The sequence below is a fragment of the Gopherus evgoodei genome, chromosome 2 (assembly GCF_007399415.2).
Source record: "Gopherus evgoodei ecotype Sinaloan lineage chromosome 2, rGopEvg1_v1.p, whole genome shotgun sequence".
NCBI classification, from domain to species: domain Eukaryota; kingdom Metazoa; phylum Chordata; order Testudines; family Testudinidae; genus Gopherus; species Gopherus evgoodei.
Window position 1 is genome coordinate 135,854,944 of NC_044323.1, and position 18,096 is coordinate 135,873,039.

The 18,096-nt window shown below is 46.9% G+C and overlaps 1 protein-coding gene across 1 annotated transcript in view; it reads left to right on the forward strand.

Annotated features, from left to right (window-relative positions):
- The window catches only part of TRIO (trio Rho guanine nucleotide exchange factor), a 458,240-nt gene that overhangs the window by 190,170 nt on the left and 249,974 nt on the right, over positions 1-18,096 (forward strand). Inside the window, 1 exon segment of the mRNA XM_030551719.1 lies at positions 5,387-5,617. Coding sequence (XP_030407579.1) covers positions 5,387-5,617 — 231 coding nt within the window.

The window sequence follows — 18,096 nt, forward strand, 5'->3', positions numbered from 1 at the left end:
TAAAATCCTGGCTTTCAGATTTACAACCACAAGGTTGTACTTCTAAGCTTAGAGAATGTATTTACAGCGGAGTTACCAACTCTAGGAAACAATTTATTTTGAAAAATGCTGACAGAACACCAATACAGCACAAAAAAATAACATCCATCATAAAGTGTTTCTGGTGTGCTTCAAATATTTCAGAGTCCCAAAAGGGCAGGAAATCAAATGGGTGTTGGCTTCCCTTTATAACTAAAATGTCCCATATTAACCATTTTTCTGTTCAGTCTTTCTCACTCCATCTTTGTTAGTGTCAATATGTATTATGTGCTTCTGGAGAACTTTTTTTGAAGGGGCTTGGGTGAGGTGTTACAAAAGTGAATGAATTGAGGATACTGATGATAAAAGCAATTTTTTAAAAATACTACTTTCAAGAATAAAAATTCTCATTTAGTGTTGAATTCAAACGCTACAAAACTCTGCCTAGTGATGGTTTAGTTTTACTGTTTGAACAAAATGCAGAAATTAAGCAACATACAATGAAAAGTAATTACAAGTTAATTATGTGATGTTAATGATTGTCTCATTTTAAATGTGGGACTAAGATTCTTTTACTTATATCCCACACTTCCCTTTGGACTTGGCTGAATTGAACTGAGTTCACAAGTTCTCTTTCTTTGTGTAAAACATAACTTGATTTCCCTGTTTTGTGCTGACAGACTCCTTGGAGGAAAGGAGAATGGTTGAGATTGTTACCTGCAACAAACCTGAGCATTAGATGGAAGTGTTAGTGTGTTTAAGACTTAGTTTCTTTAGTTTTTAACACCTGGCCTCCGAAGAAAAGAAACTTCCTTTGAAATTTAAAAAAATCCATTCCTTCAAGCTCTTTCAGTCATCCAGTGGATCCTTGTTTTGTTTGTTTGTTTGTTTGTTTTTTAGAGTGAAACGCTAGACTCAGTATTCCTGCTAACTCAAATGAAAGCACTTTATGGTAGAGGATAGGGCAGCAGGGCGAATTGTGAAATGATATTCCTACATGTAAAGAGCAATAAAGTCTTGACGCAAAACAATTAGTTTTTCCTTTTGAGTTAGTTATGAAACATTGCAAGTAAATGAAACTTCACTTGAACATCTTATTCTTTGCTAAGGGAAGCAGTGGCAAAATTGGATAGTCTGTCATTTTAGTCTTTTGGTGCTATAGTACCTAATGGCGATGAGTAGGAAAAATGAATTAGACTATATATCCTTTGTAGGCAAGACTTTACTCGGGCAAAATATGTGGAATTTTTGCCTGAGACTGGAAGTTGAAATCCTATGGTTTCAACTTGACTACAGCTAGGTACTTTTACAGAATCCCTTGAAATAAATGAGGCGATTCTTCATCACAACAGCAATTCCCGCCTCAATGTGATGAAGTACTGACAGTACCTGGAATGCAGAACCAATACCTGGATGCAGAATGTTCAGACCTGATTAGTGTGGCGATGCCATGGTACCATCAAGAGCTTGTTACTCAACAGAAAGAGTTCAACTTTACCCTCCTTTAACACAGATGCCAATCCAGTAGTTGTTAATGGGTGATGTATGTGTATCTGAGAGCCTTGAGTTTTAGGTTGTGTCTACGCTGCACTTTTGTTGGTAAAACTTTTGTTGGTCAGGGTATGAAAAATACCACACCCCTGACCAACAAAAGTTTTACCGATGAAAGCGCCGATGTGGACAGCGCTTTGGTAGGTGGGAGAAGCTTTCCCGTCAAGAAAGCTACTGCTCCTGATTGGGGGTGGTTTTATTGTAAAGAGCGGCTACACTGCATACCTTCAGTGGCACTGCTGTAGCAGCACAGCCGTGCCACTGTAAGGTGCGTAGTGTAGACATAGCCTTAGTGTACTAAATGATAATTTATCTTTTTAAAAAACAATAAAATAATTGGTTTATAGCATATACTTCAGTCACTTTAGGATGAATGAATTATGGGAAGAGGGGGAAGTATCTCATTAATTCCAGCATTTGTGATTGACCTTTTTTTTAAGTATTACACTTAAAATGTGTTGACAAATAGATGTACGTTTTCCCTACTTTGTAACCAACTTCAAAACTAAACTTCCTTCTAAGCCTTGATTGTATCTTGCAAATTTGAGATACTAATTACAGTATCCTTTAGTGGGATGAATCTCACAGTGTCTAATAAACATAAATTCAGATATTGGCTATACATGTGGATCATTTGTATGCCCAATCACTGAAATGCAGCTATTGCTAAAACTAGAATCTTATAAAATTAATGTGGCATACATACGATGGATTAAAAATTGGCTAACTGATGGTCTCAACATGTGATTGTAAATGGAGAATCATCATCAAGCCAGGTGTTTCCAATGGGGTTCTGCAGGAATTGGTTCTTTGTCCAATGCTGTTTAATGTTTTTATCAATGACCTGGAAGGAAACATAAAGTCATCACTGATCAATTTTGCAGATGATGTACAAGTTGAGGGAGGTGTAAATAATGAAGAGGACAGACCACTGATTCAGAAAGATTGTAAACTGGGATCAAGCAAACAATATACATTTTACTATGGCTAAATATAAATGTACATATCTAGGAACAAAGAATGTAGGCCAGAGGTGGGCAAACTATGGCCCGCGGGCCACATCTGGCCTGTGGGACCGTCCTGCCCGGCCCTTGAGTTCCCGGCCAGGGAGGCTAGCCCATGGCCCCTCCCCTGCTGTCCTGCCTCCCCTGCAGCCTCAGCTCGCAATGCCGCCCCAGTGCTCTGGCATGCTGCTCCTACCGGGCAGTGCGGCAGGCTGTGAGCTCCCGCTGCTCTGAGTGGCATAGTAAGGGGGCGAGGAGTGGGTTGGATGGGGCGGAGGTTCAGGGTTGAGTTGGGCAGGGAATGGGAAATGGGATGGGTTGGAAAGGTATGGGAGTCCTAGGGGGCTTGTTAGGGGGCAGGGGTTTGGATAGTGATCGGGGCAGTCAGGGGACAGGGAGCGGGGGGGTTGAATAGGGGGTGGGAACCTGGGGGGGCAATTAGGGGTGGGGAATCCTGGGAGGGGACTATCAGGGGACAAGAAACAGGGGGGGTTGAATGGGTCGGAGGTTCTGAGGGGGGCAGTTGGCAGGAAGTTGGAGGGGGAAGATGGGGCTGGGGACCAGGCTGTTTGGCAAGGCATGGCCTTCCCTACCCAGCCCTCTGTACAGTTTTGTCACCTTGATGTGGCCCTCAGGCCAAAAAGTTTGCCCACCCCTGATGTAGGCCATACTTACAGGATGGGGAACTCTTTTCTGGGAAGCAGTAGGGCTTGTAGTGGATAATCAGCTGAACTTGAGCTCCTTGTGTGATCCTGTTGCCAAAAGAGCTAATGAGATCCTGGGATGCATAAATCGGAATCTTGAGTAGAAGGAAGACGTTATTTTACCGCTGTAATTGGCAGTGGTGTGACCACTGCTGTGTTCAGTTCTGGTGCCCACAATTCAAGAAGGATGTTGATAAATTTTCGAGGGTTCAGAGAAAAGCTACAATAATGAGGAAAGTTTTAGAAAATATGCATTCTAGTGACTAATAAATTGAACTCCTTTACTCTAGCATAACAAAAAGAAGGTTAAGGGAGTGACTTGATCAGTCTGTAAATATCTATGTGGGGAACAATATTTAAAAATAGGTTCTTCAGTCTAGCAGAGAGAGGTGTAACACGGTACGATGGCTGGAAACTGAAGCTAGACAAATTCAGAGTGGAAATAAGGAAGGCATCAATTTTTAACAATGAGAATAATTAGCCACTGGAACAATTTATCAAAGGTCCTGGTGGATTCTCTCTCACTGACCGTTTTAAAATGACGATTGTATGTTTTTGTAAAAGATCTACCTGATGAATTATTTTGGGGAAGTTTTTTGGCCTGTTATACAGACCTTAAGACTAGATGATGAGTGGTCCCTTTTGGCCCTGAAATCTATGAATAAGGTGGAACATATTAAGTATTTATCACCTCACAGTAACTGTGCACAGTAGTCCAGGACAGGATGTGAAGAATACTTTCCCTCGTTACTTTACAAGGAAAAAAATTCATAGGTCTATGATTACCAGACTAATAAATTAGATCAGAACACAGGGGCTAACATCCCAATTTTATGGAAAGTTTCTTGTGGACACTCTACTTAAAAAAATGATCTGGGCCTTACTTTCTTGACATACCTGCAAGAAAAAATCCAGTCTCTAACATTGCTCTGGGTCATTAATTGAGTTACTGATTAAGAAGGAAAAATGTCATCTACTGAACTACCAATTTTTGCTGCATATATAGATGCCTATTTTCTTCCTACTTTACTTTGTAGGATATTCATATTTTCAAATGTACTTTCTTTGGCCATATTACAATATTCTGTGTTTAAACATAACCACTCAAGTAGGTAAGGCGTGTGTGGAGGAATAAAAATGATAAAATGCTTCCCTGTTTAGTTACTGGGAAAAGAGGGAACCCCTGAAACTCTGCAAGGCTGTGGAATATTAGAAAATACACAATAGGGAAGAACCCTATACCATCTCTAGATTGGGTTGGATTTGAGATATTAGGTCTTAACCGTCTCTAAAGTGATTCTTATTGAATGAGAGAGGTCTTTTTTTCTTTCTTTACAATTGGAGGGCGTTCTTTTCACAATAGTACAGTTGTGGGCTGTCAGAGCACTGCACCAAATTCTTCCTACAAATAACAGCATCTTAATTGGAATTAATCTTTAAAATTAATTTCTTAAGGACTTAAACAATGAATATTCAACATTAATTAAAAGTAATCTCACCTCTTTATTTAATCATTGCTGCTTTTACTTCAGTTAGTGAGACTAAACCAAATAAGTTGCTGTGTTCTTTCGAAATTATTTTGCAGTTTAATGGTTGGGTAGAATCAAGATAAAACTAATAGAATTAACCTGATACTCTGATATTAGTACTACAGGTTAAAATATAGCAAGATTTGTTATGTATTTCTCAACATTATGCTTCACAGAAGGACTCCGGCTCTGATAACATCCACGTCTTATTCTAATGTTAAGTCACAAGTAATAGCAAACTTTGACTTAAGCATGCAAAATCAACAAAATTCAGTTAAAACCAACTTTGTCTTTAACTCACATCACTTTGACTCTTATTGACAAGTCACTAGAAAGATTAGCTTTATTGGTAGGCCAATGTTTCAGAACAGTAACTTAATGCATACAGTGGACATTTTATACGTAAGTTTTCTCTGCACTATCTGTTGTAACAGCAGTGTGTTCTCACTCTGGGATTAGAGGTGGAGAATGCTAGTTGCCATGTCTTCAATTAATCCGTTCTGTATAATTTTGTAGTATGAGTTGTTCATTAATGAGTTTTCGAACAGAAACTTAAGTCTTCATCCTTCTTGCTGGTTAGGTGAGCCAAGATGGGAAGTCGTTACTTGACAAACTTCAGCGACCTTTGACTCCTGGAAGCTCTGACTCATTAACAGCTTCTGCTAACTACTCCAAGGCAGTGCATCATGTCCTGGATGTCATCCATGAAGTACTGCACCACCAGCGACAACTGGAGAACATTTGGCAGCATCGGAAGGTCCGCCTGCACCAACGGCTTCAGCTCTGTGTTTTTCAACAGGATGTCCAACAGGTTAGTTCGTCTCCTGACGTTAGTGTTTGTGACCAAATACACTATTAACAAAGATTAGAAAATAATTCAAACCAAGCAATTCCTGTATAAATTAGAAAATCCAAGCCCAGTGTTACCAGTCATAGACAGAGACTCAATCTAGAAGAAAATGAAAAGGTAGATGGAAATAAATGCTTTGAAAGAAAGCATACTGTTGGCAAAATGCCACAGTTAGAAATCTGTAGTATCTAGCAACCCAATATTAGGTATTCATTTGTGCTGTTTTTTATGTCATGTAGAACATTTCAGCTTACAGTAATGACAGCACTGAATTATTGGTAATGATTGAGCAGTGATGCTGTGAGGAAGCATGGAAGTCGAGATGCATAGCTTGCATACATCTTAGGGAATGAGTCAGGTGTTTTTTGTTTTTTTTTGAGAAGTAGAACAATGAGCAGAACACAAGGTTTCTCTGTTTATTTTGAAAAGTAGAGGCCATCTTTAACTTTCTCCCTGATAGCCATCTGTGAGAAGCAAAAGTCACTCCAGTTTAATGACTCACCTACAGGTTAGCACTTACTATAATTGACGAGGATACTTGAAACGGTGGCCAGTACATCCCTTGGCCCATGCTGCTTCTAGCAGCTCCCATTGGCCTGGAGCAGCAGTCTGCGGCCAGTGGGAGCCATGATCTGCTGGACCAGCGGATGGGGCAGGTAAACAAACCGGCCCGGCCTGCCAGGGGCTTTCCGTACAGAAGTGGCGACCCCTGTTTGAGAAACTGTGGCATAAAGTGACAAGAACTCAGGGCATTGCAATGTGGTCTCACAGTTTTGCTCCCATACTGGGACTTCCCTCAAGCTGATCATGATAGACAACACCTCAGTCATGTCATTTGTCTACAGACAAAGGGGAGCAAGGTCTACAGTGCTGCAAAATAGAAATTCGCCTTGTCGTCAACTTGGGCAGGGAACAATTTGCAATCTACTCATTCCTTTCACATTAAAGGCAAAATTGAATGTTATGGCCAGCTGGCTCAGCAGGCAAAGTTGGATCATCCAAAATGGTAACTGCATCCACAGGTGTTCTGTCGCCTGGTAAAGGATTTTGGTTTCCCAACAGTCAATGGGTTTGCCTACCGCCTTTATCACAAGGTTTCAGGTTCTTCTTTTTCTGATGAGATCACAAAGGCAATGCAGCAGATGCCTTGTAGCAAAGATGGCCAAAAGGGGTCAGGAGACAAGCAGCACTGGTAATTCTGATATACCCATTCTGGCCAATGACGCCTTTGTTCTCTGGTCTCCTTGACGTGATACAAAGATTTCCTATCTGCTGTCCATCCAGAAGGGATATGATATTACATGGGGCCACTCATGCATCTGAATCCAGACAATCTAGCCTAGCTACCTGGTTCTTGAATAGCTTTTTAAGCCAAAAAACTTATTCAGAGAGGTAATATCCACAGTTTTAGCTTCTATAAACAAATCTACTAATTCAGGTCATCCAATGGCCTGGCTGAGGCTCTCCTATTCGTACTCAGTCTCGTCCCTACAGCTGCATAATTACCACAGTTCTTGAGTTTATTCAAGATGGACTTTGGCTTGCCCTGGTAGTACAGATGCTCCAAGATCAAGTTGCTGCTTTGTCAAGATTCTTAAGGAATCAGGCAAGTGGGGGATTTCATCTTACCCAGATAGTCAGTGTTTTTCTTATGAGAGCAGCCTCTCTTCTACATCCTCCTGAAGTGCATAGAGTTCTCTTATGGGATCTTACCTGGTTCCCAGTGCTGTTACAGGCCCTCCAATTTCACCACTTGTAAAGATGTCTCATTACTTTGTAACCATTAGAGTGATCATTTTGGTAGCAATCGTGTCCGGTTGCGGAGAGTTTGAGTTGGGCGCTTGGTTCCTGGAACCTCAGTACTGCATCTTATATAAAGCTAAGGTACTTTGAACCATCCCTGTCTTCACACTAAAGATTAACTTCAGGGTCCATAGAGCTCATGAAATTGTTCTCACATCCTTCTGTCCAGCTCCATCTCACCCCAAAGAGAAATTATGGCATAATTTGGATGTCTGCGGAGCTCTTCAAAGTATATATTCACTGCACAGCATTTGTCAGAAAGACAGACGCTTTGTGCCTTATCTGACACACACAGGAAAAACAGTCTTCCAAATCCATCATTTCCAGGTGGCCAAGGTATTGTGTATGAAAAGCATGCAAGTCAAAGAGCATAACTCCATCTTCCACTGTCAGAGCTCACAGCTGTGGCAGCTTCATGGACAAAAAAAAATCCGACGCCTTATATGAGGAAATCTGTGAAGCAACCACTTGGTTCATACCGTCTTCATATTTGATAGGTGGAATTGTAACGGTACACTCACCTCTCATGAGTGCCCTCTTGGCCAAGTGCATGTGCTTGCACACTCTGTCTGACTGTCCCTGCTCTGGGATAGAGCGGTGCCCAAGGGCTCCGTCCCTGGAGACAATTTTTTCACCCTCTCGGGCTTCCTGGCTACAGCTCTCCAGCTGGGCCACTAGTTCAGTTTCCACTCTGGGGTGCCTCAGTGTCCAGGCCACTTTCCCTCGTGGCTAATGGGGGATGAAGGGACCCAGGCCCGCCCACTACTCTGGGTCCCAGCCTAGGGACCCTGTAGGTAGCAGACATCTGCTGTGTGCCTTTAACTATATTGCACAGCTTCTCTAATTCCCTGGGCCACTTCCCCATGGCTCTGCGGTGTCTTCACCCTTATCTCTGGGCCTGGTAATAACCAACTCATGACTCCTTCTTGCTCTCCCTGGCTTCTGGCCGTGATGCCCTGTCCGGGGTTCTGTCAGCCAGCCACACCTCATCCACACTCTTACTGCTCCAGCAAGGGACTGAACTCCCTCTGGCTCTGCAGCTCTTATATTAACCTGATGGTCCTGATTGGCTGTATTCCACACAGCCACTCTAGGTAGCTTCGAGGACCCTCTTTACTGCTCTTTTTTGGGGCAGGGTGTGGCAGGGTGAGGAGGCCTCCAGCAGGGGGCCTCAGAGAATCTGGTATACCCCATCACAGGGACATACAGTTATCTTATGCAGTAACGTACTAAGTGCCATTTCCTTTTGCATCTGTACATAATTGTATATAATCGTCACGCCACATTTTTTTCCCCCAGAGTGAATGCTGCTGTGGAAATCCCAGTGTCATGGATCTGTAGCCATCATAATGAATAGGGACATTTGTCTGTGCCTGAACTGAAAATTTTCTTTCTTGGGAGTGATGGTCCACAGATCCAGCCCACCCCAAATGGGCTGTTAGTGGAGAAAAGATAGAGGATTAGTAATTGGCCCTCAAAAGGCATTAGTTGAATTGCTTGTTCTGAAGGCGGGTTGTTCTATATAATCTTAATGCTTAGTATTTCTGACTGATGAAGTGGTTAATCTTCCTAGGATATGGAGGTGTCTCAATTGGCAGTCTCTTAGAGGTGAAGCCACATCTATTCTGCCTCTGACAGGTTTGTTCTGCCTCCTAGGCTGCATAGAGCAGAAAGCCCAATGCCATACGTTTGTGGACCTCATTCCTCCAAGAAAGGAAACTTTTGGGTAAGGCATGGATACATTTTCCTATTCCCTGAGCCAGGTAAGGATCCTGAGCCAGGAAGTGGCAAGGTTCTATTGAGAAGCAGCAACTGCAAGGCTAGCCAGGAGCTGCAGAGAAGCCAGATGCAGAGGGGAGCCCCTAAGAATTGTTTGCAGAGCCATATGTGGAACAGGCTGCAGCAGTGGACATTACAGTTGTTTGTAGGCCTATGAGGCTCTTATCTGGGGGAGCAGCAGTGACTGGGCAGGGAACCAGTACAGAGAGGTCCCAATGAGAGAGACACCACTAAGTGACCCAGACCTGGAAATCTGCAAGCTTCTGTTTGCTTGAATAGAGACAGAACTGGGCACCGCAATACTGAGCCTGAAGAGCCCTGATGATCAGTTGGGCTGAGCTGAGAGGCCTGCGATTGCTCACTTGGAACAGGAACTGTTTAAGCCTCTGTACCTAGGGTACCTAATACACAGGCTTCCCTCTTCTGCCCACTCTAGTAAAGTACGATGTCACTTAGCCATGCGCCTGAGTGGTCATTGGGACGCACCAGGGCTAGCGCTTGTGAAGTCTAGCTGGCTGAAATACCTATAGTGCTTGTCTCAGAGTCACAGTCCACCTGGCAGGACTAGTGATATTTTAGGGGTTTATTGTACTCCAGCACTGCCCAGACCCAATAGGTGTAGTACCTGTAGAGGACTGAAGTTCTTAATTTCTCTGTGCAGATCTATGTGCTCATTAGCCTCAACAGAAACAATTGTAAATGGATGTAATCAAAAGCCAGTATTCCAAGACAAAGTTGGCACTGCAGTGTGGCTGCACAGCACAGGGAATAGGCATTATGTTCCTAGGCAAGGTTGGTTAATTCGAGGCTGGAAGGAAGTTCTATAGTAGGAGTACCACACTCGGCTTTTTTATCTTTGGGTACTGTGCTCGGAGGTGAGGGGAGGAAAGGGTCATTGAGTATTACTCTGTAACAAATGTCAATCGTTGTCAATCTTTAGAACAATGTACAATTCTCACTTAATGTGAAGACATTTCTTCTGACAATTTATGAGTAGTACACTTCAGTACCATACAGTTCAGAACACACAGGGTGGGTTATTTGTTTATTGTGGCACAGTTTTAGAGCAAATGGCATTGTGAAGCCAAATCTAGATGAAAAAAATTAGACCGAGAGATTCAGAATGAGATAAAGAAATTCACAGATCTTGTTTGTGAAAAGAACTATACAGAAAGTATTGCACAGCAAAGAGACTCATTACTCATCTTTAACCCAAATTAACAAAGAAATTAGGCCATGTTTATGCTTATAGTTTCTGTTACAAAAGATCTAGATTAAGTTTTACTTAAAGTGGATTTTAGTTGATATAAATCTGTTCATAAATCAATAGCTAGTGATTATGGGGTTAACTTGGAGATTTGGCCACACATTCCATTGTATTATGGGTACTAAGTTGCATGTTGATTAAGATTAAAAAAAAAACTTGTAAATGAAATTCTCACATACATCTGCCTTTCACAAAATATTGGATATGAACTGTTGGGAGTAAAACAAACTATGCACCTTGGATGGGTCTGACAATGAGTGCAAAATTCAGCTGAGGCAGCAACACAATTAAAATTGGTGCTTTATAATGGTAGAAAGGGTTTTTTTGGTTTTGTTTGGGATTTTTGCAATAGGTAGAAGACTATGATAAAGGAAATGATCTGACCAAGAATAGTAGAGAACTAAATGCAGTAGTAAAATTTAAATGCACATTTTACAACAGATGCTCTTAAATAAGAGGTAGATATTAGCCTTATTTATATTTTATTTAAAGTTAATTTTAGTACTGTTATTACATGCTTGAGGGTTAGGCTCTGGCGGCTACAGTTTCAAGCTCAATAGAGTTACCTCTGCGTGTTTAGATCTAGAGCTCATTGGAACACATGAAACCATAGGCAACCAACATATACAAGAACAAGGTCCATGCTCTTCTATCAATTTTATTAAAGCTGCCAACAAAGTTATGAATGACACAGCATATACAAGTCCTAAATAGATCCATGCACCAGTTATAACTTCAGACATACTCACATCCTCCTACATAATGTTAGAGTCTGATGGCTCTCTCATGGATTGATCATCAATACGGGGATGGCCCCTGCTGGATTTCTCCCATAGGAAGCTCAGTTTTCCCGCTCTTGGCACCCCCTTTTTGTATTGTCATTCTGTCTATACCTACATTCTGCAAATGTACGTGGAAGTGTCAACCCTCTTTTTTCCTTACTGGTCTGTGTCACCTAGAAACATAAATTACCCCAAATTCTATAGGCTGTGTATGTTCTCTTTATTCTCAGTAGCATTGATGCACCACCTGCATCCTGTGGTTAAGACACATGTTGGAAAGAGATGTGCTTTTACAGCATTTTTATGATTTAAAATTAATCTTGTGGCTACAGTGTTACGACTTGGTACCTCTTTTCCCATAATCTTAGGGCATTGGGTTATTTCTCAGTCGTTCACTTATGTCAGCATTTCTTATCTCCAAGGCCTAAATAGCTTAGCTAAAATCTTGCAAAACTCAGCCTACAGGTCTTGCACTTCAGTCTATTTTACAAATATCTAATACATGATTCCCTCTAAATAATGATCAATCTTACACTTCTATAATCCTACAAATTAACTCTATTTAACATACAATGGATATAGACGTAATATGACATATTAGTTAATCCTAACATCATACAACAAATGGATAATAAACTAAAATCATTGGCTACATCTCTTCCCCTTGACCGGATGAGTGTTATCTCATTATCAAGTTCAGAGATCAGACAAAAGGATGAGGAATAGGGAAATGCAGAGAGGAAAAGCTTTTTGTTTATGTATGAGGAGACATATTTATACTATTTATATTGCTTATTGATGTAAGGTGGAGATCAGAAATTGCTGCTGTTCAGCCATACAAAGAGCTGCAAGTCATCATTAAGGCTAAGATTTTGTCATGGTGGTTTTTAGTAAAAGTCACGGACAGGTCACGGGCAATAAACAAAAATTCATGGAAGCTGTGAGCTGTCTGTGACTTTTGCTGCAGCAGCTGCATGGTTTCCCCTGCCACGCTGGTGGCTGGGCGCTGGGGGCTTCCCCTTCTGCCCGTGGCAGCTGGAATCTTGCAGGGGGTCCCCTGTCGCTGCTGTCTCCTGTTGCTGGAACCCTGCCAGGGGCCCACTGGCTGCCAGCTCCAGAGTCCTGCAGCTCCTGGGGCTGAAGCAGAGAATGTCATGGAGGTCTCTGGAAGTCAGGGATTCTGTGAAATCCATGACCTCTGTGATATAAACATAGCCTTAGAGGTCATACACAGCTGCAGAGAGCCATGAATGTACTTGGGTAGAAAACAGACTTGTGACAAGTTTATTCATTCTAGTTAATGGGTTTCTCAAAACTAAATACAGCTCCGTCTCTGTAGAACTCTGAAGATTTAGCATTCAGAATCTGGCAGCAGATTTTTTTAGTTGATTTCTGTTAACGTTGTTGGCACCCACCTGTTTGCTTGACATCATCACACACACGCCTCATCTTTCCTTCCTCCCCAAAACTAGTTCCATTACTGGCTGATTTTTTGAAGAAGAAAAGAAACCAAAATCAAGGGTATGGGACCCAAAAATAGGCACATTCTAGCCCTGTCAGAGGAGCAGTAAGAAGATAGTGGTGGACTCAGTTACAATGAACCCTCCGCAGGAGGCTACGCTAGTAGAGGAACGCACTATGCACAGGTCTAGTTTACAAGCTAGGTGAGCATTATCAAACTGTCTTCGAATTATCTGGCTGAGGCCTGTAGTTTTGCATGCTTTTTTCTCACTCTTGGGCCATGGCCAAGTTGCAAATTTGCCCCAATTCCAGGAAGGGATGACAGCTACTATTGTAGTTGCATTACTGCAAACTCACAATGTAGATGAGGAAAGTTGCAGTTCTTCTTCAAGTGATTGCTCATATCCATTCCAGGTAGGTGTACGCGCCGCGCGTGCACATCTGCCGGAAACTTTTTTACCCTAGCAACTCCAGTGGGCCGGCAGGTCGCCCCCTAGAGTGGCGCCACTATGGCACTTGATATATACCCCTGCCGGCCCGCCCGCTCCTCAGTTCCTTCTTACCGCCGTGTCGGTTGCTGGAACTGTGGAGTGCGGCTTGCTGACCTGAACGTCCCTAGCTCTCCTGATCGTCGTTTAACTTGTAGATAGTTCTTAGTTAAGTGTTGTTGATAGTTAATAGTTAAGTGTAGATAGTCCGGCGGGTGGGCCGTTGCTCTCCCCGGCACCCAGCCGCGCCCATGCCTGGCTCGCCGGGTTTCAAGCAGTGCTCGGCGTGCAAGAAGCCGATGCCCACGAGCGATCCCCACGACGCGTGCCTCAAATGCCTAGGGGAATCGCATATTAGCGACAAGTGCCGCATTTGCAAGGCCTTTAAGCCTCGCACTAAAAAAGAGAGAGACCAAAGACTCTGCGCTCTCCTGATGGAAGCGGCTTTGTCTCCGGCACCGGCGGCGCAGTCGGCCGGCTCTACACCGGCACCAGACCGCGCTGGCACCGGCAAGACTCCCCGGCACCGACCATCTCCGGCACCGGGAGCAGATCTACATCCCTCGGCGTCTGCGACACCATCAAGGCAGGCCCGAGGGGACCGCCCGGCTCCTACCTTAGCCGCGGCACCGCCTGCAGGACCGCTGTCGACTCCGGGCCCGGAAGGTCTGTCGAGTCCAGCCCCACCTAGCTCCCCCATGAGATCGGTGGTTGAGCTCAGGGTCCCATCGACGCCGGAGACTTTCGCTTCGGCTCGGGACTTAATCGCGCTGACGGAGCCAGCTCAGCCTCAGCCGGCACCCCTGGGACGCTTAACTTCCAGGGGCAAGCCGATGCTCCGAGCGCCGTCTCCCGAGTCCCGGCACCGATCACCCCGGAGACGTGAACGCTTTCGCTCGGTGCGCCGCTCGGAGTCCCGGCGTTCGGCTCCACGGTCGACCTCCAGGCACTGAACCGGTGGCAGGTCCTGAACCCGGTTGACCTCCCGGCACTGCGCTGGTGGTAGGTCCCGGTCTTCGCTGCCGTCCCGGCACCGTACTCTACGAAGATCACGGTCCCGCTCCCGGCACTGACATCGCTCCCTATCCCGGTCGGGCTCGAGGCACAGAGCATCACGCTGTTCTCGGTCCCGATCCCGGTACCGAGGTCAGTCACGGCACCGAGCCTCGGCACCGAGGGGAACGTCAGTCACGGCGCATGGAGCTGTATACTATCCAAGCTCAGCGCCTCCCTGGCCTTCTAGGGAGCCGTCAGTCTCGTCCCACGCGGATAGTGCCTATGCCCTGGCACAGGGCAGACACGAGGCCCTGTTCCAAGATCCATCACAAGAACGGGGGCCTCCACAGTGGGGGTTCTGGACCCCATGGGCATACTCCCAGACCCAAGGTCCGCAACATGTTACCCCCCTCCCTGTAGCGGAGCGCAGACCTCCGGAGGCGACGGTGTCTCGACCTCCTCCCTCCCCGGAAACAGAGGGGACTCACCGGGACCCAGAGCTCCCTCCGGAAGTAGAGGAGCAGCCCCTCACGGATCCCCCCGTGGACGCTTTGGTGCCGGGAGTGTCCTCGTCCTCGTCTCCGGATGAGGCAGTGGCGGATACCTCATCCTCCAGTCCCCCTCCACTGGATTTGAGGGCACACCAAGACCTCCGCCGCCGAGTGGCACAGAACCTAAACTTACAGGCGGAGGAGGTGTCGGAAGTTGAGGACCCAGTGGTGAGCATCCTTTCAGCAGATGCACCCACCAGAGTGGCCCTACCTTTCATTAAAAACATCCAGACTAATGCCACTAACATCTGGCAGTCACCGGCCTCCATCCCTCCGACTGCTCGAGGGGTGGAGCGTAAGTACATGGCCCCCTCTAAGGGATACGAGTACTTGTACGTTCACCCGACCCCCTGCTCGTTGGTGGTCCAGTCAGTGAACGATAGGGAGCGCCACGGGCAAGAGGCCCCAGCGCCCAAGTCAAAGGAGGCGAGGCGGATGGACCTCCTGGGCAGAAAAGTCTATTCAGCTGGGGCGCTGCAGCTCCGGGTATCCAACCAGCAGGCCCTCCTCAGCCGATACTCCTTCAATACCTGGGTAGCGGCTGAGAAGTTTATGGAGTTCTTGCCCCAGGAGGCACGCCAGGAATTTTCCACCATCCTGGTCGAGGGCAAGAAAGTAGCTAGAACATCGCTACAGGCCTCCCTTGATGCTGCCGACTCGGCCGCTCGGACCCTAGCTTCGGGGCTCACGATGCGCCGGATCTCTTGGCTGCAGGTCTCTGGCCTTCCGTCGGAGCTCCAGCACACAATCCAGGACCTCCCCTTTGAAGGCCAGGGGCTGTTCTCAGATAAAACAGACCCTACACTCAAAAATCTGAAGGATAATAGAGTCATCATAAGGTCGCTGGGCATGCATACGCCGGCGACGCAACGCAGGCCATTCAGGCAGCAAAATCATCAGCAGCAACGGCGGCCATATCCTCCGTTCCGCCCGCGACAGGACCCTTCGAGGCACCGTGGCAGGAACAACCGCCGCAGACAGTCCGGTGGACAAACGGGGCAGAACCAAGGCTCCACCAAGGCCCCTCCAGGGCCTAAGCCTTCATTTTGAAGGTGCGCCCGAGGGCGCAGTACCAGTTTCCCCTCCGGATCCCTCCCTGCAGTTTTCCAACCGCCTTTCCCTTTTCCTCCCGGCATGGACCCGTATGACGTCGGACCGTTGGGTCTTGCGTATGGTGCAGGCCGGTTATCGCCTGCAGTTTTCTTCGCCCCCTCCCTCCCATCCACCATCCCCGTCCCTCTTCAGGGACTCCTCTCACGAGCAATTCCTCCGTTAGGAAGTGCACGCGCTCCTTGCCAAGGGAGCCATAGAGGCGGTGCCGGACAACGAGAAGGGCAAGGGGTTTTATTCCCGCTACTTTCTAATCCCCAAATCCAAGGGTGGCCTCAGGCCCATCCTCGACCTGCGGGAACTCAACAAGTATATCGTGAAGTTGAAGTTCCGCATGGTATCCCTTGGAACCATTATCCCATCTCTGGATCCCGGAGACTGGTACGCCACCCTCGATATGCAGGACGCCTACTTTCACATCTCTATTGCCCCCCAACACAGGCGTTTCCTCCGCTTTGTAGCTGACCGCCGACATTTCCAATTCGCAGTCCTTCCGTTTGGCCTCTCCACGGCCCCAAGAGTATTTACAAAATGCATGGCAGTTGTCGTCGCACACCTTCGGCGTTGCCGCATTCACGTCTTCCCCTACTTGGACGACTGGCTGATCCGAGGCACGTCGGACTTGCAGGTCCGCGACCATGTAGACAGGATCAGCACCCTCTTTGCGGCCTTGGGCCTCGTAATCAACATGGACAAGTCTACTCTACTGCCCACGCAGCGGATAGAGTTTATTGGGGCCGTTCTAGACTCTGCCCTAGCCAGGGCCTTGTTGCCCTTGCCCAGGTTCCAGTCATTGTCGGGGAGCGGCCCCGCTGACCTCAATACAGGCATGTCTGGCCCTCCTAGGCCACATGGCAGCCTGCACGTTTGTAACGGCACATGCCCGACTCCGCATGAGGCCTCTTCAATCCTGGCTCCTTGCACAGTATCGGCCGGCCAGACAGTCGTTGGACACAGTCGTCACCGTCGCTCAGAGGGTACTAGACTCTCTTCGCTGGTGGCTGGACCAATCCGTAGTCTGTGCGGGGCTCCCGTTCCATCCGCCCCAACCTTCGGCATCCCTGACCTCGGACGCCTCTGATCTGGGCTGGGGGGATCACTGCGGCACCCAGAGAACTCAGGGCTTATGGACTCCAGAGGAGATCAACCTCCACATCAATGTGCGAGAGCTGAGAGCGGTCCGCCTTGCTTGTCAAGCATTCGTCCACCTCCTTCAAGGTCGTTGTGTCGCGGTGTTCACCGACAACACGACGACTATGTTTTACATCAACAAGCAGGGCGGCACCAGGTCCTCTCCCCTCTGTCTCGAGGCAATACGTCTCTGGGAGTTTTGCATAGCCCATTCTATTCACCTTTCCGCCTGCTATCTCCCGGGAGTGCGGAACACCCTAGCGGATCGCGCCGCAGATCCTTCCGTTCACACGAGTGGTCCCTCCGTCCGGACGTCACCCTCTCACTCTTCCAGAGGTGGGGTCGTCCCCGGATGGACCTCTTTGGTCCAGGGTGAACAGGAAGTGTTGAACATTCTGCTCCTTCCAGAGTCGGGAGCCGGGGTCTCTAACGGATGCATTCCTGATCCCATGGACAGCCCACCTGTGTTATGCTTTCCCGCCCATTCCGCTGATTCACAGAGTTCTCATCAAGGTCCGCAGGGACAGAGCCCGGGTGATTCCCATAGCTTCAGCATGGGCCAGGCAGCACTGGTACCCCATGCTGCTGGACCTCTCGGTGACCAACCCAGTTACCCTGCCCCTGCATCGGGACCTGATCACTCAGGACCACGGCAGGCTCTGTCACCCAGACCTTCAGTCTCTGCACCTTACAGCATGGCTCCTGCGTGGTTGACAGACGCCGAGTTGCGATGTTCCACCCCGGTTCGCGAGGTTCTCTTGGGCAGCAGAAAGCCTTCCACCAGAGCAACTTACACAGCTAAGTGGAAGCGTTTCTGCTGCTGGTGTTCAGAGAAAGCTTTTCGCCCTATGGAGACTTCCGTCACCACTCTCTTGGACTATATCTGGTCCCTAAAGGCCCAGGGTCTGGCATTGTCATCCCTCTGAGTCCACCTAGCCGCCATCTCCGCGTTTCATCCCGGAGTAGACGGATGTTCCGTCTTCTCTCACCCTATGGTGGCGAGATTCCTGAAGGGGCTGGAGCGGCTTTATCCGCAAATTCGCCCTCCGGCCCCTTCATGAGACCTCAACCT